The 22,500-nt window shown below is 52.9% G+C and overlaps 1 protein-coding gene across 5 annotated transcripts in view; it reads right to left on the bottom strand.

Annotated features, from left to right (window-relative positions):
- Positions 1-2,757: 2,757 nt before the first annotated feature.
- The window catches only part of SLC12A3 (solute carrier family 12 member 3), a 37,677-nt gene continuing 17,934 nt past the window's right edge, over positions 2,758-22,500 (bottom strand). For 3 of the 5 annotated variants that reach the window (XM_036834508.1, XM_036834512.1, XM_036834509.1), the window contains 12 exons: positions 22,291-22,402; positions 21,810-21,950; positions 20,666-20,772; positions 20,057-20,113; positions 19,119-19,201; positions 17,907-17,984; positions 17,118-17,219; positions 16,094-16,205; positions 13,633-13,719; positions 10,703-10,838; positions 9,146-9,213; positions 2,758-3,661 (listed from right to left, as the gene is read on the bottom strand). In XM_036834508.1, coding sequence (XP_036690403.1) covers positions 3,520-3,661; positions 9,146-9,213; positions 10,703-10,838; positions 13,633-13,719; positions 16,094-16,205; positions 17,118-17,219; positions 17,907-17,984; positions 19,119-19,201; positions 20,057-20,113; positions 20,666-20,772; positions 21,810-21,950; positions 22,291-22,402 — 1,225 coding nt within the window. In that variant the 3' untranslated portion in view covers positions 2,758-3,519. The remainder of the gene's footprint in view (positions 3,662-9,145; positions 9,214-10,702; positions 10,839-13,632; positions 13,720-16,093; positions 16,206-17,117; positions 17,220-17,906; positions 17,985-19,118; positions 19,202-20,056; positions 20,114-20,665; positions 20,773-21,809; positions 21,951-22,290; positions 22,403-22,500) is intronic. The other 2 variants (XM_036834510.1, XM_036834511.1) reach the window with 1 other exon arrangement.

Below are 22,500 nucleotides of genomic sequence, written 5' to 3'. Positions count from 1 at the left end.
ACTATGCCCAACAATGATTTGGAGGGCCTTCAGAGCCTCTGAGCACACAGTAGGGCAACAGGAAGTGGTGGGTCAAGTGGGGGGGGGCTGAAGAATGTGTCCTCCCCCCGACCCCTCCCCTCACTTCCACAACTTTGATCAACCACGCGTGGGCCAAACCACAGCCAGCAGCAGGCCAGCTGGCTGGTGACACATGCTTTGGTCCAATTCTCTCATTTCACAGACCGAAGCTCAGAGAGGTTAAGGGGGCATAGCTGAGGTCACAAGCCAGTTTTGGGGGGAGACAGAAACTCAAGTCCAGGTTCCTTGGTGGCCACGCTGTGGCTCTTTCCACTCAATCTCTCCACCCCTCGGTTTGAGGCAAGATTGAAAATTCTGGGAGACTTTTTTTTTTTTTTTTTTTTTTGGGAGACTTTTAAAAAGACTAAAGGGACTTCCCTGGTGGTCCAGTGATTAAGACTCTGTGCTCCCACTGCAGGGGTCACGGGTTCAATTCCTGGTTGGGGAACTAAGATCCCGCATGCCGCACGGCACGGCCACCAAAAAAAAAAAGAGACTGAAGAAAACAGGTTCCCTGTGTGTCTGCAAACACATGTAAGAGAAGCAAAGGGAAAACAAGTGGCTCCTGTAAATGTCCATGTGGAAATCTGGCAATATGACCTACAGAACCAGTGGAAGCTCAGCACGAAGTTCAATCCAGGGTTGAAAAAACAACAGTTTTTTCATAACACTCAGCATAGTTGAAACACAGTGTGTTCCAAAACAAATAAATTCTGTTGACTGAGTAAACGTATTTTTATTCATTTCATTGTTTTTCACCTTACTGTTAACTCAAGGCTTTAAAAAATTTTTTTTAATTAATTAATTAATTAAATTTATTTTTGGCTGTGTTGGGTCTTTGTTGCTGCACGCGGGCTTTCTCTAGTTGTGGCGAGAGGGGGCTACTCTTCATTGTGGTGCATGGGCTTCTCATTGCAGTGGCTTCTCTTGTTGTGGAGCACGGGCTTTAGGCGTGCGGGCTTCAGTAGTTGTGGCATGCGGGCTTCAGTAGTTGTGGCTCATGGTCTCTAGAGCACAGGCTTAATTGCTCTGCGACATGTGGGATCTTCCCAGACCAGGGCTCAAACCCATGTCCCCTGCATTGGCAGGCGGATTCTTAACCACTGTGCCACCAGGGAAGTCCAAGGCTTTTTAAAAATAATTAATTAATTTATTTATTTATTTTTGGCTGCATTGGGTCTTCGTTGCTGCGTGTGTGCTTTTCTCTAATTGTGGAGAGTGGGGGCTACTCTTCACTGTGGTGCATGGGCTTCTCATTGCGGTGGCTTCTCTTGTTGCGGAGCACGGGTTCTAGGCTCACGGGCTTCAGTAGTTGTGGCTCGTGGGCTCTAGAGCGCAGGCTCAGTAGTTGTAGCTCACAGGCTTAGTTGCTCTGCGGCATGTGGGCTCTTCCTGGACCAGGCATCAAACCCATGTCCCCTGCATGGGCAGGCGGATTCTTAACCACTGCACCACCAGGGAAGTCCCCAAAGCCTTTTTTTTTTTTTAAACAAAGCTATTATCATTGTTCAACATTTGGTTTCCAACATGGTGAACTTTTTTTTTTTTAATTCCCAAAGGCAAAGCATTCTCTGTTCTTGAATCAGTGTCTCCCTGAGGTCAGAGGAGGGAGCACCTGTTTGCCAGGAAATGGTTTTCCATGAGGCTCTAGAAAGGCAAGCATTCCCTGATGGAGCCTTTGCCTTATCTGGAGTTGCAGTTGGTCCAGGTCCACTGAACGGCTCAGAGGCAGCCCCCTCTCCGTCCTTCAGGAGCTCAGCCAGGCGCTCCGGCTCCCTCAGCAAAGGCCTGATGTAGTAACAGGACAGCGGGGCTTATCACAGCCTGGGAACCCAGGGCCTTGGTCTCTGCAGTGGGACGAACACTAAAGTCCTTTGAGTCCCAACCCCAAGAAAGAGATTTTCGCCTTTATGACTAAGTGGGTGCTTCAGTGCACTTGGAGGGGGTCAACCAGACCCCAAGATGCCTGGTTCCTTGGCCACCCCAGTGCTATTGGAAGAAGGCTCAGCCAGTGGAATCCCCCAACAGCTCACCCTTATGCTGCTTGGGTACGTCTGAGCTGAAATGCCCTTTCAGAGAGCCTCACCCCCCAGCACTGGACATACCTTAATGTACATTCTGCTCCTGCATCCCAGGTGGTGGTGCAAACACTCTGGGGGGGTTCCATTCACAGTAACCTGAACACACTTACCTGAGCAAGGTTCGTCTCCCCCAGGTTCTCTCTCTTCTCTGAGCCCCATCTTACATTCCCTGCACTGCAGCCCCCTCTGCTACTTTGTTTCCATCTCTTACTGGTGGTTCCTCCTCCCTGTCCTTCCACCCAGCCTTGGGCTGGGTTTGGCCCTTTCTGATTCTTTGCCCAATGTTGCCATCTTTACACCCACCTCTCTGCTTCCCCATTCCTGACCCACCAAACCTGCACCCCCAACCAAACCTGAAATTTAACACTCCTCCACGAGACTCCCTAAACCATGCCCCTCCTTTGAAGCTCTTTCCTGACACACCCACCATCCATACCCCTCCTCCTGGTGTTTTTGTTGGTTCCCTTTCTTTCCCTGTGGGATGAGCTGGGGAAATGGCAGGGATGCCCACCATGGCCTTTCTCCAACTAGATGAACTCCCTGTTGTGTAGAAAAACACAGGGCACAGAGGAAAGTCTAAGCTGTATTTTTCAAATCATGAGTCAGCACCCATTAGTGGATCCCAAACTCATTTTAGTGGATTGCAACCAACATTAAAAGGAGAACAAGAAATAGAAAGAATAGAAAATACCAAAGTGCATCACTCATAGTAAGGATAAGGATTGTTTTGTGACACTTCAGTTTCACTGTGTTTGTTCCAAACCTCAATGTAAAATAGATTTCTTACTGTGGGTTGCAGTCTGAAAAAGTTTGAAAGTCCCGGTCTACCAAAGAACCAACCACAACACTGAAGACGTGCTATTGAAAGCGAAGGAAGTGAGAGGTGGTTAAATAAATTTGCATTGTTATGGAGGCTCAACGAGCCCCGTATTCCCCCTGTTAAGGGCTGTAGGTGGGGTGCTGCCCACTTTCCTGACATTGGAGGGGGGAGGCGTGTTTAGGGGGTGCTCCCAGGAAAGGTCTGTAGAAACTGCCAAAATTCACACACTCAGCACTCAGACTCAAATTTGTATACAAATCAAAGATTGAAATCTTAATTTGTTGTAATCAAGAGCAAAAGAAAACTTAAAAGGAATATGAATCCACCAGAGAGTTTTCCAGACAGCTCCACCTGCTACTTCTCCAGCCCAGAAAAACAAAGCCCAGAGGACTTGTCTGATGGGAGTGGGGTCTAGCTGAAATTTGGAAATGTACCAGCTTCTTCCATCAGATCATCAGATGCCACCCCTTAAAGTGTGATGGGGCATGTGTCCTGTCCCCGTGGACAGGTGGGCGCCCCCTGCACCCTGGCTTTGGGCAGGCGCAGCCGAGCCCAGAGTTACTGGCAGTAAAAGGTGAGCACGTTTTCCTGGTTTCCTCGGATCAGGACGACCGGAGGTCTGAGGTCCTGGGACAGCGTCTCCAGCCAGGCCATGTAGAGCGAGCTCGGGCACTTCCCCTTCCTCCCTATGGGCAAGGTGCTGTGGGGCAGGAAGAAGCAGCAGATGGGGAATTACCAAGGGGCCTTCCCCACACGGCCCAGTTCCTGGTTTGCTTTCTGAACAGCATCTCCATTTATTGGCCCCTTCAGAGCTCTTTCTTCCCAGCCACCTTAAGAATGACCTGCTGCTCTCCTTGAAAGCATGACCTGAAATGTACCTTCAGCCGCAAAGCATTTCTTTTCCTTTTTTTTTTGGCCACGCCCTGCAGCTTGTAGGATCTTAATTCCATGACCAGATATCGAACCTGAGCCCTGGCAGTGAAAGCGCTGAGTCCTAACCACTGGACTGCCAGGGAACTCCCACAACGCGTTTCTAAACAAAGCCATGGCCTGTAAGGTCCCCATGATCTGGTCCCCACCAGCCTCCACAACCTCACCTCCCACCACCCGCAGCCTCACTGACTCCACTACAGTCACAGAAGCTTCCTTTCCACTCCTGAAAAAAATGGCAAGCTTGCTCCTGCCCCAGGGCCTTGGCATGTGACGTTCTTTCCACTCAGAAGGCAGTGTCCCCAGCTCTTCACTGGGTTGGCTCCTTCGATTCCCTCAGGTCTTGGCTCAAGCGCACCTCCTTCTCTGATCACTCTCTTCGATCCCATCTTCCCATCCTTCTTTATCATGTCACCCTGTTTCATTACCTTCATAGCACTTCACACTCTCAAATCCTATTTTTATTTATTTGTGTGTTGTTTGTCTCCCCCCACTAGAATGTATGTTCACTCACGAGCAGGCTGGGTCTGTCTTATCCGCCTGTGTCTAGAACACAGTCTGACACAGTGAGGCTGTATGCCACTCATCCGGCCACTCGGGTCATGCCAGCCTCGCCTCTCCAGCTACACACCTGCCTGGGGCCACAACAAAGTGATATGTTCACATGTTTCAGCTGAGCGGCCTGGTCCTGCCCCCTGCCCCGTAGGTATGGCCCTGGGAGCAGGACTCCATTGTCGCCTGGGAAGGGCCCCTTGTCCGAACCGCAACGCTGTGCAAATAACAACATGCCCTGGGAATGCTCTTCAGCCACATTTTCATGGCTATGTTGGGAAGTGACTTTTCCACCACACTGAGATTCCAAAGACGCGTGGTGACGCCCGCGGCCGTCCTGCGCTTGGCTCTTGGAGGTGGCAGCGTCGCAGCTGCCAGCTGGCATTACGTGAAGCTGGGGCACCAGCACCTTACATGGGACTGCACTTTGTTTTCCCAAAGTACATCCACAGGTACTATTTCATCTGAACCTCAGAACCACCCTGGGGAACAGCTGAGGGAACTGGGCAGAAAGGAGGGTGCTGTGTGACAGTGGGCTTCAGAGCCTGGCTCTGGGGTCAGAGAAGCTGTAGGAGTCACGGCTTTGCCACTTCCTCAGCCACCTGGCTTTGACAAATGGCTCACTGGCCCTGAGCCTCGGCTTTCTCTTCCCCGAAGTGAGAACACACATGCCTCCCTCATGGATGCTTGTAAGCTCTAACGAAAACCCCGCTCAGGAAGGGTGCTGCACAAAAACGCTCGCACGGAGTAAGCACTTCACAGTGTCGGCAGTACTGTCACCACGTATTACTATTTACCAGCTCAAGATGACCCGCCAGTGAGTGGCAGAGCTGGGACTTGACCCGAGGTCCTGGGATCTTTCCATCCCAGCGGCCCCTGCTCACTGCAACTCCCGCCTCCACTGAGAAGGTGAGTTGAGGTCCCTAAACAGCTGTCCCTTCTTTAAAATTCCATCCTCAAAGCTTCACTTGCCACAAACACTATCCTCCCTTAAAAAGCAAGGTCTCCAGGATTGGGGAACCCGGTGGGAACAAGGACATTCCATTAAGCCAGTGTCACTTTAGTTAGTAGACTGTGTTTGGGTTTGTGTGGTGCCTTTCCAGGGAAAAGGGAAGTGGGAATATGGAAAGCAAACTTTCCTGATTTAACAGTTACGCTAAAGGCTGGAAATGCCTTCCGGGAACTTCTACATCATTTTCCGGGACTGAATTCAGAAACTTCAAAGACCACGAGGGGAGTGGTGGCTGCGTTATCCAGGGCAGGGGACTCCCATAGCTCCTGCTGTGGCCTTTCCGTCCCCGGGCGGACCCTGTTCTCCTGTCCATGCGACTGATTCCCTCGGCAGTCTCCCCCAGTGCCAGCCAATGACACGCTCTATTTATGTTCACAGGATGTGTGTGCTGTAAGCTACTAATCTTTAGAAATAAAGCTGCTCCAGAACAAAGGAGCTTTTTGTTTAGAACTGCATCTCTTAGCCACAAAGAAAGGCAGCCTTGGATCAAATCTAGATGCGGAAAGATAACCATGCTTCAGAATCAGCATCTCAGGCTTCAAAACCCAGTTGCCACTTGACAGCTGTGAGATCCCGGCAGGTGCTGAATTTCTCTGAGACTCAGTTTCCTCATCTCCTAAGTGTGTGTGCTGCGGAGGGGATGGGGGTAAAATAGAACCACCTCATAGAGTTTTGAAAATTAATAAGGCCCAGGGGGTTGGGATTTTGGGATTAGCAGATGCAAACTGTTATATGTAGAATGGATAAACAACAAGGTCCTACTGTATATAGCACAGGGAACTATATTCAATATCCGGTGATAGGAACTTCCCTGGCGGTCCAGTGGTTAAGGCTTCGCCTTCCAGTGCAGGGGGTGTAGGTTCGATCTCTGGTCGGGGAGCTAAGATCCCACACGTCCCGTGGCCAAAAAGCAAAACATAAAACAGAAGCAATACTGTAACAAATTCAATAAAGACTTTAAAAGTGGTCTACATCAAAAAAAAAAAAAACCTTAAAAAAATAGCCTATGATAAACCATAATGGAAAAGAATATGAAAAAGAATGTGGGGGCTTCCCTGGTGGCACAGTGGTTGAGAGTCTGCCTGCCAATGCAGGGGACACGGGTTCGAGCCCTGGTCTGGGAGGATCCCACATGCCGCGGAGCAACTAGGCCTGTGAGCCACAATTGCTGAGCCTGCGCATCTGGAGCCTGTGCTCCACAACAAGAGAGGCCGCGACAGTGAGAGGCCCGCGCGCCGCGATGAAGAGTGGCCCCCGTTTGCTGCAACTGGAGAAAGCCCTCGCACAGAAACGAAGACCCAACACAGCCATAAATAAAATAAATAAATAAATAAATATTTTTTTAAAATGTGTATATATATATATATATATAAAACACGGAATCACTTTGCTATAGAGCAGAAATTAACACAACATTGTAAATCAACTATACTTCAAAATAATTGTTTAAAAATAAAAAAATAAAATTAATAAGGCCCAATGCCTTGAGTGTCATAGAGGCTCAATCGATAAAATGCAATGTTGATTACTATTATTTTGACTACTACTATTTGGCTTTGAGGAGGGAGCCTTTATAGAAGAAAGAGGAGTCTAGATCCAAAAGTTATGCCAGAAGTAGGTTGTTAGTGTGGTCAAAGTTTGCTGGGCTGGTTGCAAGGCTGGTTTTTCAGCAGTGCAGGTTAAGCTGAGCTCAACTGTGGGCCATTAATCAGATAAACCGCTGATTAGTAGACGGCAAACGAGCCAGTTCTGCCTCAAAGCTGCTCTAGAAAAGAGTCCAAGTGCGCTCTCTGACGTGCTGGAAAATGTGATTTTTGTCATTTCATGGAGGCTTGGGAGGGTTTTTTCATCCTTAGAATTTCTGGGAAATGCAGGCTCCTGGGCCCCACCCCAGGCCCTGATCTGGAAGGAATTGAGGAATTTGCCGTTTTCCACGGGCCCCGGTGGTTCTGATGAAGGTGACCCTCAGAGTGAACTTTTTACGGGCACGTCTCTGGGTTGGAGACTGAGCAGCGCAGCTGCTGCGCCCTCCCAGTGGAGCTGGCTTGGCAGCCAGGGCCCCTTTGGGCAACAGCTGCGGCCGCCACCATGGGGTGGGACGCTGTGTGCAGGCCTCTCCTCTAAGGTGACTGGACTCCTGATTATTTGTATCAGCCAATCCCACAAAGACTGGTGGGTGGGGGATTGGTTTTCCCTGTGAGATCCAGGGGGTGGAGGAGTGGGAAGGGAGAGGTGCCAGCAGGTAGTCACCTCCCTGGATGAAATTCCTCATCTTACTGCTTGAGAGACTGACTCATTTTAGTGGCAAATAAACTTAGAATCATAGCATGTTAGCGTGAAAAAGAGACTTGGAAATAATTTAGTTTAACTCTTCTCTATAATCAGGGAAACTGAGTCTCAGAGAAGGACGTTTACCTGCCCAAGGCCACACAGTGGGCTGGCCAATGGCAGAGACAAAACGTAAATCTGTTTTGGAGGTGGCACTCAGGAAGAGGTGGTTTGGCACGCCCACACCCCCTGGCTGGCACACAACAGGTGCCACACCCAGGGAAAGTCGGGGAGCCATCCCAGGGTGAAGCCATTGCCACCGTCTTGCCGTCTGACCCAGTCTACAGCCAGGCTAACCCGGCCCTAGAAACATTTTCTGCAAGATGTTAGCCAGAGGCTTGGAGATAAACCCACTTTCCTTATACCACAGTCCCCACATCAAAGGCAACATGAAGCACTTTGTACAAAAAATGATCTTCCTAAAAGCTCCAGGAAGCGTGGCTTCATAGAGCCATCTCCGTGGGCAGCCACCTGTGCATTCACAAAGCCCCCCACTGAGAAAGGTCCCAGGCTGGGCTTCATGCTCTGCTGTCACTATCTTGACATTCTTAATCACTTTTGAACAAGGGGCCCCACCTTTTCATTGTGCGCGGGGCCCTGGAAATCGTGTGCTCCATCTTGATTTCCGGGTATGAACAAACAGGTTCCACAGGCTTCCCGGCTGTCCTGCGGAATCCGGAATCCGCAGGTGGCTCACCCCAGGAAATGTCAGGTACTCCGCTTGGCAAATGCCCACATTGCCTCTTGAGCTGGGCCTTTCCCAGCCGTGTTCTGCCACCCTGAGATTCCCTGTGCCACTGTCACCTTCCCCTCATCTTCCACTCAGCCTCAGCCAATACCTGCCCTAGCGAGGCAGCTCCTAACCAGACACAAGCAGCAGCAACGGAAGCCCGAGGGGCTGACAGGCACGGAGCCTGGAATAGCCAGGGCTGGGGCCGGGCTCTGCTTCCACTGCCTAGACCTGGCACCAACATCAATTGGGGGTGGCCAGTGGCCAAGGAGGGCTGGGTGGTTCCCAAACAACTAGGAATCGATTTTCTTCTGGAATGAGCTGGGTCCCCTTTGTCAAGCCAAGTTTGGCAGGAAAAAGCAGTGGATAAGGGGAAAGCGGTGATGAGAGGAGTCGGTGAGACCTGGGACACTGGGGCCCCAAGACCTCTGCCAGCTGGCGCTCAGGTGAGGGGCATGGGGCAGATGCAGGCCTGGCCGCGTGGTGAGGAGACACTCGGGCTGTGTTTACAGGAGCCTGGGGCCCTGCATCCTCACAGGGGAAGGCTTGGGTCCTCAGCCAGTGGCCACCCCTGCAGAGCTGACGCCTTTGGGCTCGGCGACAGGCTTCTCCTTCCTCAGGGCGCTACTTACATGATGACCAGAGCGGCATCCCGGGAGTAATCCAGCAGAATCTCGTTCAGCCTCACCTGCCGAAGGGACTGGGTGAGGAAAAGCCACGTGGTCACTTCCCATGTCCGATGAGCGGTCCCGGCCAAGCCCAGGGGCCTCTTTGACCATCTCAAACCAGCGGTGTGAATTGTTGCCCCTAAATTATTATAGACTCTCCCACCCCTGAGGAGGTAAGTGAATGCCAAGCTCACCTCCTGGAGAAGCCCCGGGGTGTTTCCTTCCTGACTTTATTACCATGAGCAGCGGATCATGGCAGGGAAGAGCACCTCACATGGCTGGGAAAGCTGGGTTCAAATCTCAGCCCTGAGAGTCCCCGGCAGAGAGCCTGAGCAGGTACCTCACCTCCCTGAGCGCCACTGTCCACAGCTGAGCAATGGGTACAGCAGTGCCCTCTCCCGGGGAATGTGGGGAGGCCTGAGGGAGATGATCTATGCAAAAGCTCCAGGCCGAGGGGAAGCACTTGATAAGGCGGACTTGGAGCAGGGGTGGATGGCCCCACCTCTCCCGTCACAGAGTGGGCAAGAGCCTTCTGCGGACACGACGCTTTACTCAGCGTTTTCCAAGGAGCTGGGCAGCTGTGGGAGGGTCTGGGGCCTCAGGGCTGCTGGGTCAGGGAATTCCCCAAAGCTGGGGGGGCGCTGGGTTGTGTGGGGCTCCCTCCCACCCCAAGGCCTGTCTCCAAATTGTTCAGAAACGACTGACACTCAGGGTCTCATAGCGGACGGACACCCCATGTGAGAGAATGGAAAACCGAGGGGAAGTGGGTTCACCTAAATGTCACACGGTCGGCATTTTGGGTGGAATCACTCTTCGCTGTGGACCTGTCCGGTGGGGTGTTTAGCAGCATCCCAGGCCTCTACTCGCTAAATGACAGTAGCAATCCCGCCCCCCGCCCCCGGAGGTGACAGCCAAAAATGTCTCCAGAAGTCACCAAATGTCACACTGCCCCTCAGAACCACTGCCCCAGAGCACACGGGGAGCAGGACTGTGGTCCCCAGGCCCCCAGCCGCTCACCCCACCTAAAAATGGCCTTGGCAGCCACCACTCTCCCTTAGGCCCTGTCAGAGTCCTGAAGATGCTGCCTGGGAAGCGGGGCGGGGTCTGCAGCTAAGGGGAGAAGATCAGCCAGCTCTGTTGGCCCACAGGACAAATTTTGCCTTGACCTTCACCACCTGCCTTATGCATCCCTTCCTGCACACATGGAGGAACAGGGGAGGGGAGGGAGAAGGACTTCGGGCAGTCCATTGCCACGGCCGGGAGGTGGGGGGGGGGGGTGACTCAAAATGGGCAGGGGGACCAGGTTCCCACGCCAAGGAGGCTGCGAGATCAACCACAGGGTCACCCGTCAGCCCGAGCATGTATGGCTTGAGGACACCTCAGAGGCTTGGGGCGGGAAGAGTAGAATCGAGGGTCGGGGAGGGGGTTAAGGAAGCCCAGGACAGATGGGGCACAGGTGCTGACGCCTGGGAGCCCCTGGACCCCCACCCCACCCCAGCAAGGCCCTTCTCTCTCCTGCACCTTGATTCTATTCTTGTTAATCTCCTCATCCGAGATCTTCCAGGGGCAGTCCCGCCTCATCTCGGTGACCGTGGCCTCGTCTTTGAAACCATCATTCAGGCGGAAGGGCGCAATCATGTCCTCAAACCGCTTGGTGCTGGGGACAGAGAGAGCAAGTGAGACCGGGTGAGATGCCCGTTTCCAGGGAAACCAGGTCCTCAGAGGCAGATGGAAGCGGGTGCCACGGGGACATACATTTCAGGCTGAAACCCATTCTGACGCTGCCTTTTACATCAAAGCAGCCTCTGTGTTGAATTCAGCGCTGACGGGTGGGTCTGACTTTCAACAGAACTTCCACAAGTCGTCCACGAAGACCAACCTGTGATCCACCTCCACGCACCTGTCTGTCCCCCAGGTATTTACTGAGCACTATTCTGTGCCAGGCTCTGTGCTACACAACAGTGAACAAACCAGACAACATACCCCATCCTCACAGAGCTCACGGTCTGCTGGGCGACAAATAAGCAAATAAATACAGATTGGAAGTATTATGAAGGCACAAACTGAGTACCGGGATGGGGACTAATTGGGCAGGAAGACCTCCCTGGACCCAAGGATGCCCATCCTTCTAAAGCCAGCTATGCACAGGGCAGGGGCTGCTGGAGCAAACAGAACTGAAGGTGCAAAGGCCCTGAGGCAGAAGCATGCTTGGGCTGTTTGAGGAGCAGCGAAGGAGCCCGTGTGTCCGGAGCAAGGCAAGTGCAGGGGAGAATGGGATGCCAACAAGTGTAAGTCAGGTAAAGGAGAAAGAGCCAGCAAAGGATACTGAAAGAAGGACCACAGAGGTAGGTGGGAACCAGGAGAGGGTGGCGTCTTAGAAGCCAAAAGAAGGACTGTTTCAAGAAGGATCGCTGTGCCAAATGCCGCTGAGAGGCAGAGAAAGATGAGGACAGCAGTGGGCTCTGCGGATCTGGTGGTGCGGAGGTCACGGCCGAGGCTGGAGAGAGTGATTTCAGTGGAGCAGTGGGAGGGCAGCCAGACTGGAGTGAGCTGGAGAATGAGGGATGGGGAGGAAGCGGCCACAAAGAGTGTAGCATCACTTTGGAGAAGGTTGGCTGTGCAAGGGAGGAGAGAAATGGTCCAGGAGGTGGAGGCAGATGCAGGGACAAAGGGGGGTTTAAAGATAATATGTGCTGGATGGGGAAGGCATGCTGGCTTGCGCTATCCTCTCCACTGAGGAACGTCTTCCCCCATCTCTGTTCATGGCCTTTCTCAAGGCTCTGCTCCTCCACCAGCAGAGACGACCTTTCCTCCTGTGCATTCTGGTCCCTGTCTGCAGCATTCTGATGGCTCTTGATGTCCTCCCTACACCTAAGCCGGGGTAAACCCTGCAGGGCAGGGCTGCAATGTACTCATCTCTGCCCCTGTAGCTCAAGCACAGCCCTGAGAGAATGGGAGAGTCAGGATATCCATCACTATTAAATAGTTCCTTTCTTCTCTTCTTGATTTCCTTCCCTCTCCAGGTAAACAAGGGCTAAAGAGGTCAGGACAGACCTTACTTTATGGAGAAGATAGAGTTCTGGAAAACCTCATGTAGACAGAGTGACATAAAGCAATCCTATTGTAAATGTCTTCTTTTAAGAATATAAAATTGAATCATTAGGAAAGTAAATCATCCCTTCTGGCCCCACAGTTGAGCCCTGATACAAATTCACACAGGAGTTTGCTTAAAGTCCTCCCACTTGCCATTGTATGGGCGGGCAGTGGGAGTGGTCCCTCAGACCATTCGACATCTTCTCCCCTCCAAGTGCCAGTGGGTTAATATAACATCAGGGGCCACAGCTGCCATGTTTCTGCCTCAGGGCCTTTGCACCTTCCGTTCTGTTTGCTCCAGCACCCCTCAGCCCCGTGGAAGGGATGTGCCTCTGCCATGGCCCCTGCAGAAGGAGCTACCCTCTAGCTGTGTATTTCGGGGCATATGATTCTGCCATTCCTGGCCACTGCCAACTGGACCAAAGGTAGCCAAGAAATAGGCCTTCCAGTGGCCTTTACCTTAGCTTGGCAGGAAGGGATGAGCTGGGCCAGTCACAGTCGCTTTTTCAGGCACTTAAATTAAGCAATGCCCAGAGAAGGAAGGAGGCAGCTTGTAGCGGATTGGGACTGCAGGGAAAGGTCGAGATGCAGAAAGAGCTCAGAAGCTACAAGCAGGCAGAAGCCACAAATCCAGCATTGATTGATCATCGACTCTGGGCTGGGCGCCGAGTTAAGCATGTTACACGGATTGTCTAAGACAGTGGTTTTCAAAGTGAGGTGCCTGCACCAGCACCGGAGAGCTTGTTATAATTGCACATTCTCAGGCCTTACCCCAGACTTACTAACTCAGAATCTTGGGGGTAGGACCCCCAAGCTGTGTTTTCACAAACCCTCCAGGTGATGCTGATGTTTGAGCACCACTGTTTTATGAAAACAATCCAGGGGTTGGAGAAAACTGAAGAAAACCAGTGTAGGTAAAATCAGCCTTTTGTGACTAGCAAGCAGCCTGGGCTCCTGAAGTGTGAAGCTGGAGACTCCCTCAGCCCCCAGGTCTGTGGGGTAGGTAGGGGGGGGTGTCCCTGGCAGATGAAACACCGGCTTCTGCTCGAGGGGCAGAATAGCCATGATGTGCACCAGTAAGAGTTTCAAAAACACTTGGTGTGTGAAAAGGATAAATGTGAACATTCTTCGGCCTCCCGCCCAGGTGTGTTTCTGGCAAAGACCACAGCTCTGATATGCAAAGGACCAGCAGGCAGGGGGAAGAAACACGAACAGAAATTAACGGCTGCACACTCGACCCTTCCTCTTTCTTTCCATGAGCCCAGTCTAGGTGGGGGCAGGAAGGACCATGTCCTTGCCCTTGGCTCACCAGAAAGGGCTGACCCTTCTGCCTGGAACCCCCAACACAGAAGACTCACTGCTCAGCCCGCGGCTTCTGGTTGATGTCGGGAAGGATGTGAACTTCGTGGAATCCCAGCCGGAACTTGCTCAGCAGAGAAATGATCCTGGGAGACGGAGATTTTCTTTTTTTAATGTATTCATTCATTCAATGAGTTTTTATTGAGCTCCTGTGGAGGATATAGCAGCAAGCAAAACAAACCCTGCCCTCGGGGAGTTTACATTCTAACCTGGGAGGAGGGCAGACAATAAATGAATATTGATAAAGCAGGTCAGGTGATGACGAGTGATATGGGAAAGGAATTGTCCTAAGTATCTAGTGGCCACCTCCGGACTAGGGCGCCTCACATTTTAATGTCTGAGCACCTGCTGGGGATTGTGTTACAGTGCAGATTCTGATCCAGCTGGTCTGGGCTGGGACCTGGGATTCTGCATCTCTAACCAGCACCCAGGTTATGTGAGGCTGCTGGTTCACTGGCCACACTTTGAGAAGGAAGGGTCTAAGGGACGGGAGGCCAAATGCAGGAAACTCCTCAGGGTGGCTGAGGAAACAGATAACACACATGAACTAAGTACAGAACCCAGAGCAGCAAGCCAGAGGGCCCTGACTTTGCATCCACAGGGAGGAGACGCCAACTGTGGTTTGCGGCAGTCAGGGAAGGCTTCACAGAGGAGTTGGTGATCTGGCTGGATGGTGAATGGTGGGTAAGACTGTTACAGGCCAAAGAGGGTGTCCACACTGGAATCACCCAAGGAGCCTTCTAAACAGTACACGTGCCTCGGCCCTAGCCCGCCCATTGCATCAGAATCCCGGGGCAGGACACAGCATCGGTGATGCCCCAGGACTAGTTGGTGGGGAGTGAGCACCCCAGGAGGGGAGTCCAAATGACCAAAGACATAGGGGTGCAGGGGATGGAGTGGGAGCAGTGAGGGGCTGCCTGGGGTGGTGTGGAGCACGCTAGGGGACAAAAAGGAGACAAGCCCGAAGGAGCAGGCTGGGGCCCAGCTGTCAAGCCACTGCTGGTCCCTGAACTTGGGAGTGAACTCAGGAAAGCAGAGCTGTGGGCAAACATCTTGGTGTGCAGTGCTGGTTGGCAGGCCTGGGCAGGGCCTGGGTGGAGGCAGTCATGAGGAAGGCAGAGGACGTGGCCTGGTCCAGAGTCAGCTGGGAGGCAGAGGAGATTCCACACCCTTTGCTTGAAAGACATCCTGTGACCCCACAGTGCTGCAGCCTTGAACTAAACTAAACCTGCTGAACCCAGCTTTCAGTCGGAGCTGGAACAGGAAGCCGAGAGGGCAAAGCAGCCTTCGAGGTGTGTTTACCTTTTGGAGAGCACAGGGAAGCGGATGCTGTGTCTCCCAGGCAATGTTCTCCTCTGCATTGCTGAGAAGGGCCCTCCGGTAGAGAAGTTCTCAGTGGGGGGTGAGGACGAGATGGGATTGCCGGTCGCCCTTAACTCATGCAGTGGGTGATTCAGAAGGGGTCGTGGGGATGTGGTCCTGGCATAGGACTAAAGTGGCACAAGCCACGGGGTCCTGACCCTGGGGCGTCATGGCGGGCACTAAAGGCTGGGCAGGGTTTTCTCTCTGGTTAATTAACTGCATGATTTGAGGCAAGCCACCCACCCCATCCTTCCCAGCCCGGCTGCACCCTCCAGCAGTCCTCCATCCTACGACCTTAGACCTCACTTGACCTTGCTCTAAAGAAGCAGGTGCCCAAAATCTAGGCACACATGTGCCACCTGCCCAATTCCTGCCACCTCCACACCTGTGTACGTGCCTACTATTTACTTCCTTCTCAGCTTAAGTCAACTCACATTCTTACTTAGATACATCTTGAAAGGAAATTGTCATCACAATTTAAACAGAAAACCAGCATCTCTTGCCAGAAAGACGTGACCAATAAAGCCAGTAAACCGACGTCACTAAATTCTGGTGGATGCCATTTCCTGCCAAGCACTCCAGCCAGGCCTGCTTCCTCTTGTTTAGACAGAGAATCAGCCACAGAATTGGAGAATTAAGTCACTTCTCACCAAGAGATTCTTCAGGATTTGCTGCCCCTTATCCTGGCCAATGAAGTCACCTCTGGTCTCACCACGGGCAGCAACCCAAGCTTGGGGGGACGTTGCCCTGAAAGATTCTAAGCTCCGCCTCATTTCTGAGGAGGAGGGGCCTTCTCCATCCTTCATTTCACACAAATCTTGAGGTTTGTGGGTTTAAAATTTAACAGCTCTCCCTGTCATGGCCGGGACTAGGGCATGTGCATCTTATTAAAGGGGGACAGGACACCAAAACCACCTCTGAAATGGGGAGAAACCTGCTCCTGCCCACAGCTTCCTCACCACGGCTGTGACCTGAGAGGGGCAAGCCCCCGGGGGCAGTGGAGGAGGGCGGGGCAGGGGGGCAGGCGGGGGCAGGCTGGGGTAGCGCTGGGATGACACCTACCGGTCCCGCGCGACCCACACAGTGTCCCCCACTTACGCCTTTCTCTCCTGGTCCAGCCTGTTGATCTGGCCCCCCACGAACACGCGGGTCCTGCATTTATTCCATCTCTTCTTGCGGCCGAGGAGATAGGGGATGAGGAGGGTGAGGCCTGGCAAGGAGGGTCTCATGAGTCAAGAGCAAAATGCTCTCAGGATCCAGCCCTCTCTGAGTTCCCACCCCGCTCTGCCACTAGCAAACCGCTTCCCCTCTCTGGACCTCAGTGTACCCACCTCTGTAATGAGTGTGCCAGACTAAACCAGGGGTGAAACACCGGGCTCTGTGGGCTGGGGTTTATTTGGCCTGCACGATGCTTTTAAATAAGTGAGCTGGCATTTAATAGTTGGGATATTTCACACGTAAATCTAGATCGCTGTCACTTATCACTGTGTAATCCACAAATGACCTCACTACTCTGTGCCTCAGTTTCCTTATTTGTAAAGGGGGTTAATAATCGTTCCTACCTGGGGATTGCATTAGGTTAACCCATGCAAGCACTTAGTGTCAAGCATACAGTAAGTGCTCATTCAATACTATCTATCACATCCTATATATAATAGGATATATCTTACAGGAACAGAACATTTTCTCTGTATCTAGGACTCAATCAAGGGTGGGAACAATAAAGCTGAGAATGATATGCTTTAAGAAAAATGGGAGAGAGTGTTTTTCTTTGGGAAGTGAAGAATATCCCTACAGCTTTCCTGTGCACCAGGCCATCTCTCCCATTTATGTCATGTGCCTGTGACCCCAAGGGCCTGTCCAGTCTGAAGGTTCCACCTCATGTTGACCTCAGCTGCTCCCCTAAGTCTCCCATGTTATAGTTGAAAAGCATGGGGCCAAGAGAGGGGCCCAGCCAGGCTCCTGTGAGCCCAGTGGTGGGCCCAGGGGCCCCTATTTCCCTTTGCTGGGCTCCAAGGTCCCACCAGAAACCTTGTTGAGAGTGACCAGGAAGGGCATGCTGAGAGAGTAAGTCATAGAGGGGAGACGGCCGGCGGGGAGCCGGCGTCCTGGGGGCGCTGACCTCCATCGTCGAATAGCCAGTAGATGTCGATGGTCTTCTTTCCCTGCTCCGACTGGAAGATGGTGCTGGCCTGCTCCTCCTGTACCAGGGCCTCGGGGTCCACTGCAGGAGCAGAGGGGCAGGTCACATGGGAGCACAGCCCATCCAAATACCCGAGTGTGTCTGGAAACAGAGCGAACTGCCCTGGGAGGTGGGCTTGCCGTCACCGGGGCTGTGCACGCGGTGGCCGGAAGCCCCTGCTGCAGACATGCATTGGGGGACTGGCCCGGAGCACCGCCAATGGGCCCTCCTGATGCCGAGACTCCGGGAGCAGGGACCCGGGATGGGCAGGGCTGGGATGTACCCCTCCCCTGCTCCCAGCTTCTCTCTCCTGGGATTCTGGTTGGCACTGGGGGGTTGGGGCCATTCTCTTAAAAACTCCACTGTGCCCCTCACAGATGCGCACAGGATGCCCCCAGCTCCTGCACTGCAGGTTCCCTGCCTGTCAGAGAATCACTGCCCCTCCCGGTTGGAGCCTGGCCAGGGGGGCCTCGGAGGGGTTGGGACTTGGGCCCCAGAGCCCACTGGGTGGGGGTCCCACGATGCCTGGACACTGAATTCTCCAGCAGGGCTGGCAGTCTTTATCCTGTTCCCCTCCCACCCCCCGACGCCGTGTTGCTTAATCCCAGGGGTCTCAGGCGCCACTGTCACGAGCAAAAACCTCCTGCCCTTGCCCAAGTTCCCCAGCGGCCCATCGCTAGCTGCTCCCAGGGTGACAGTGCCCTGAGCCTCTGAGTCGGTGGGACTGACCCGTGCCGGAGACAGACGGCCTGGCTCCACTGGCTCCGGCTTCCTTGCCATCCTCCACTGGGTCAAACACGGGGTTAACTGCAAAAAAGGGGGAGCTCTGTTCCCAGGCTCTCCTGCCTGGGGCTCTTCCGGGCTCCCCCTTACCCTGGGAAGAAGGTCCTGACTCTCAGCTTCCACAGATCTGCCCTCTGCCTCCTTTCACGCTTCGGCCCCACCCGGCTTCCTTCTGCTGCTCAGACAGGCCACGCTCCTTCCCACCAGGCCTCAGTGGTGGGTGGCGCGGTGAGTGGCCCCTGGGCCGGGAGCTCTCTTTCCCCAGCCCTCCCCTTCTAGCCACAAGCCCCCTCCTCAGAGAGGCCCTCCTGCCCGCATGCCCTGTGTTGGCCTCCTCAGGACACCTCAGGACGCTGTCGCTGCCTGAAGTGAGTCCTGGGTCCGTGCGTTTCCCGCCTGAATGTCAGCTCCTCAAGGGCAGACTTTGTTTTGTTCCCTGCTGCACGCCCAGTGCCTAGAGCGGCCCCAGTCAGGAGTGTGGCCACTGCTCTGTAAATTCTGGTTGCATAAATATTCAGTGAACTACTGCTGGGTGCCAGGCATGCCCTCGGTGACCCGGATGAACAAGACCCAGGCCAGCCTGTCGCGTTCACACCTCTCGGTTCCCTCAGCACCGCCTGCCCGTTTGTCTTCATATGCGTTCTTTCTTTCACACCTCTAAAAATTACTCATTCAGATCTGCCTGTTTACATGTGACTTTAAATGTAACACACATCCCTACTCAGTGCCCCAATCCTGGTCCTGGAGACCAAAACACCCAGTTTTCATGGCCTTTCTGGGTGTGTTTTCATACTCTGTTGTCTTTACATGACCCTCTCTCACCCCTCTTTTCCTTTTTCCTGGCTATTAGATCCTCTTTATACCACCTGGTTACAAAAGTTCTCATCATGATTCGGGGACCTCTGAGGTCCAGTTCTGGTTCTGGCCCCAGCTGGAAGCAAGACCTTGAGCTCGTCACATCCCCTTTCTGGACCTCGCTTTCTCCATTTAGAAACCTGATGATCTCCATCAAAAGCTGACTTTCTAGGAGTCTGTGACCTTTTATTTACTAACTTTCCCCTGTCTTCCCTGTACCACTTTAAAAAAATGGGTTCTAGAACTTCCTGATATCCTGCTCTGTTTTTGACGGGGTGTCAAGAAGGTGGGGTGTGGACTTACTGTGCGCCTGCATCACCTTCGAGATGTTGAGCCCCTCACGCATCCTCATGACACACACACTGTAGTTGAAATCAAAAGCGTCGCTGGAAAGAGAGGAGGTGGGGTCAGCCTCCCCTTGGCCCCAGCCCCCAGCCCCCAGGAGGCCAGGTGTCTAGAGCTGACCCTGCCTCCCCCCATACCCTTCCTCCTCTCTGGGCCTCAGTCTCCCCATCTGTATAATGTGCAGGCAGGACTGGAAAGGCCCCCAGGACCCCTCTAGCTCTACCGTCTGTGGCACTATGGATCCTACAGACCCTGTACTTGGGGAAAACTGAGTCAGGCCAGTCTTAGGGCCAGGCCCTGTCCTCCTGATACATGCGGCTACTCCTCACAACTCTGCCAACAGAGGTGGGGATGGGAATTACTCTCTCCATTTGACAGATGCAAAACCTGAGTTTTAGGGAGTAACTTGCCCATGACACACAACTAAGGAAGTGGCCAACTGGGATTAGAATTAAATAGCTGAGGCTGGAAACCCTGAGGACAGGTATGCACACAAGACTGGCCTCGCTCATGAAGACATCAATAGGTTGTCTATATAAATGTCTACAAGGCTCCTACCCCACAAGTATATTTACTGCCTGTTTGACACAGTGCCCAAGAGCCCACCACTAGGGCTAATCTAATAGGCTAAGCACTGCCCTCTCTGGACTCCTTTAATTACACATCTCTGGGACAGGGGCCTTTCAGGCCCCAGCAATTTGGAGTTTCAGCATGTTGAAGCTGGGGGTTCCTGAAAAGCAGGTATACACTGCCTCCTGTTGTAATTTTGTTAGAGGCAGTGAGATGCACTGCTCAGAGTCATACAGCTGGTTCACAGCAGACCTGGAAGCAGGGCCCAGGTCCCCAACACTCAGCCTCATGTTCTTTAAATGCTCCTGCACACTGCCTCTCTGTACCACGTCAATGCAGAAAACAACTCAGGTAGGCATTTTCTGGACCTTGCACAGCAAGAGCTGAAGGAGAAAGAGTTTGGAGTTAACCCTAAAATCCCTAGGGCATTTATCCCCCTGGTCCCATCTCCCAAGCTTGTCGCCTCCTCGGAGGCCTGGTTTCAGAGGTACCACCTCACAGCTCGAGAGCTGGCCATCTGCAGGTCTTCTGCAGTCCCCAGGTGGACACAAGATTTTCACCTAAAAACCCACATTTTCATCTTCTCTGAAAAACTACATCTAGCAACACCGGGCCCACATTTCTGCCTGGGCACGATTAGCTGGAGCCAAGTAGCAGCTGTTCTCTCCAGTTTGCTACAATCCCCACTGCTCCCTAATGCCCACTCTGGGCCCACTTCACTGTGTTACCTGCCTGTTTCTGCTGATCCTGGTGTCCATGACTCACAGGTCAGAGTGGGGAACCCTCAGACTGTCTTTTTCTTCCTCAGCTTCGAACCAGTGGACTCAGCTTCTTACAGTACCCACTGCTTCCCGCTCTACTTCCCAAGGCCCAGGAAACTCCGAAGGCCCAAATTGAGAGAGCACAGGCTCTGCCTCCCTCATGCCCTCACTCACTGCAGGATGCCGATGTAGTCTTCCACTGTGGCCGGGTGAGCCGACTGCCAGTTCTTCTTGAACCCGACCACCAGAATGTTGGGCTTCAACCTCCCGAGACCTGCAGCCTGCCGGTGGGGGAGGGGGGAGAGGGGAAGGGGATGAGGTGAGGAACCAGGTCGCAGGCCCTGCGGGGCTCTGTTCTGTGACTAGGGTGGGGCTCTGCCTCAGCCCCAGCTGCCCTCTCTGCCATGTCATGGGGGCTTAGGAAACACATCCGCCAGTTCAGGGTCCTGTCCGCCTGGACACACCCACGAGAAAGGTGAAGCTACAGCCAGAGTTATTCCCCTGCGGCCTCTCCAAGCCGGCGGCTGGACTGTCCCATAAGTTCTGGATTATCCCAGCTCCAGCTTCTCTAGTAAAGTATTTCTTATAACAAGGGACTTGAATTTGGATGTCAAGCTTGGAGTATTCCTGGGTCATCTAATCCTTACATCTTTTATATTTATCCTTTTTTTCATGTTAAATTTTTTTTTTACTTTTTGAGGTGAAACTTACATAACAGAAAATCAACCATTTAAAAGTGTATAATTCAGTGGTGCTTAGTATACTTAAAATATTATGCAATCATAACTTCTACCTACTCTCCAAATATTTTTATAATCCCAAAAGGAGACCTCGTATGCTCTTTTTTTTTTTAATTTTGAGAAATACTGAAAAGGATTCCCCTATGTTGACTCAGAATTAACAACTGTTATTTTATTCATGCATCCCATTTTACAAATGAGAAAACTGAACAGTAAAATGAATTGCCCAGTGGAATGTTCTAGAACTTGATCTGACTGGTGGTTTCACAGCACTGAGCAGTGTCTGCATATGTAAACATTTATCAAACTATACACTATTTCAGTTTGCTGTGTATTAATTATATCTCAAAAAAACCAAAATCACAAAATATGTCATCAGATCCCACAGGCCTCCAAGGCAGTTTCCCCAGGCCCTGGGCACTTTGAGAAAGTGCCCTGAATCAGCACATCCGGAAAGGCAAGAAAGGCGGGACTCCTGTTGCAGCAAAAGGGGCTTCAACTAGCCCCTCACGGCATCCCGCCTTCCAGGTTGTCACACCAACTAGTAAGTCCTGTGAGGAAGCCCTGGGCCTGCGCACCTGCATGAGAATCTGGACACCACTGCGGAGGTCCTCAGCGATGACGTCGGAGTAGAAGGCCTTGATCTTCCTCTTGTTCAGCCACTTGGTGTGCCCGCTGGCGATGAGCCGGAGCTCAGGCATCCTCTGTTTGCGGGGTCCCTGTGGGTGACAGGGGCAGGTGACGTCAGGGATGGCCTTCACCCTCTGGCCTGAGACTCAGCCCCTCTTCTGCCCTGGAGGCTGTCCCCTGAGCTCATTGCTGGTTCTCCTTTATGGAATTAGGGGAGGAAAAGCAGAGGAGGAGGGAGAGGGAGGGGTGGAAGGAAGATGGAGGGAGCAGGTGAGAGGCAGGACAGTGTGGGCAAGCCACGGAGAGGGATGGGGGAGGGAGAGAACCTGCCCTGGGCACCACAGTCCCTCCTGCTGCCCCCAGGGGTGGACCTGGTGCCCAGGGGCTCCTCCAGGAGTACAGCCCCGCCCCCCTGCAGGGGGCACTCACAATGAGCACGTGGCCGCAGATCATCAAGCTGAGATTCCGGGTGAAGGTGCCCACAAAGTCCACCAGGGCCGGCCGGAAGTTGGGGGGCCCCGTGAGCACTAGGCACTGGGGGCTGAGGAGGGGAAGGGAAAAGGGTGTGAGCCGTCAGGACAGAGCTGGGGGTCTGGATGCCAAATACAGGTGCCCCTGGAGTTCCACCACTTCCCAGGA

The sequence above is a fragment of the Balaenoptera musculus genome, chromosome 19, assembly GCF_009873245.2.
Source record: "Balaenoptera musculus isolate JJ_BM4_2016_0621 chromosome 19, mBalMus1.pri.v3, whole genome shotgun sequence".
NCBI lineage: Eukaryota > Metazoa > Chordata > Mammalia > Artiodactyla > Balaenopteridae > Balaenoptera > Balaenoptera musculus.
Note: the sequence above shows the minus strand (reverse complement) of the source record. Positions and strands in the feature narration are given on the sequence as shown.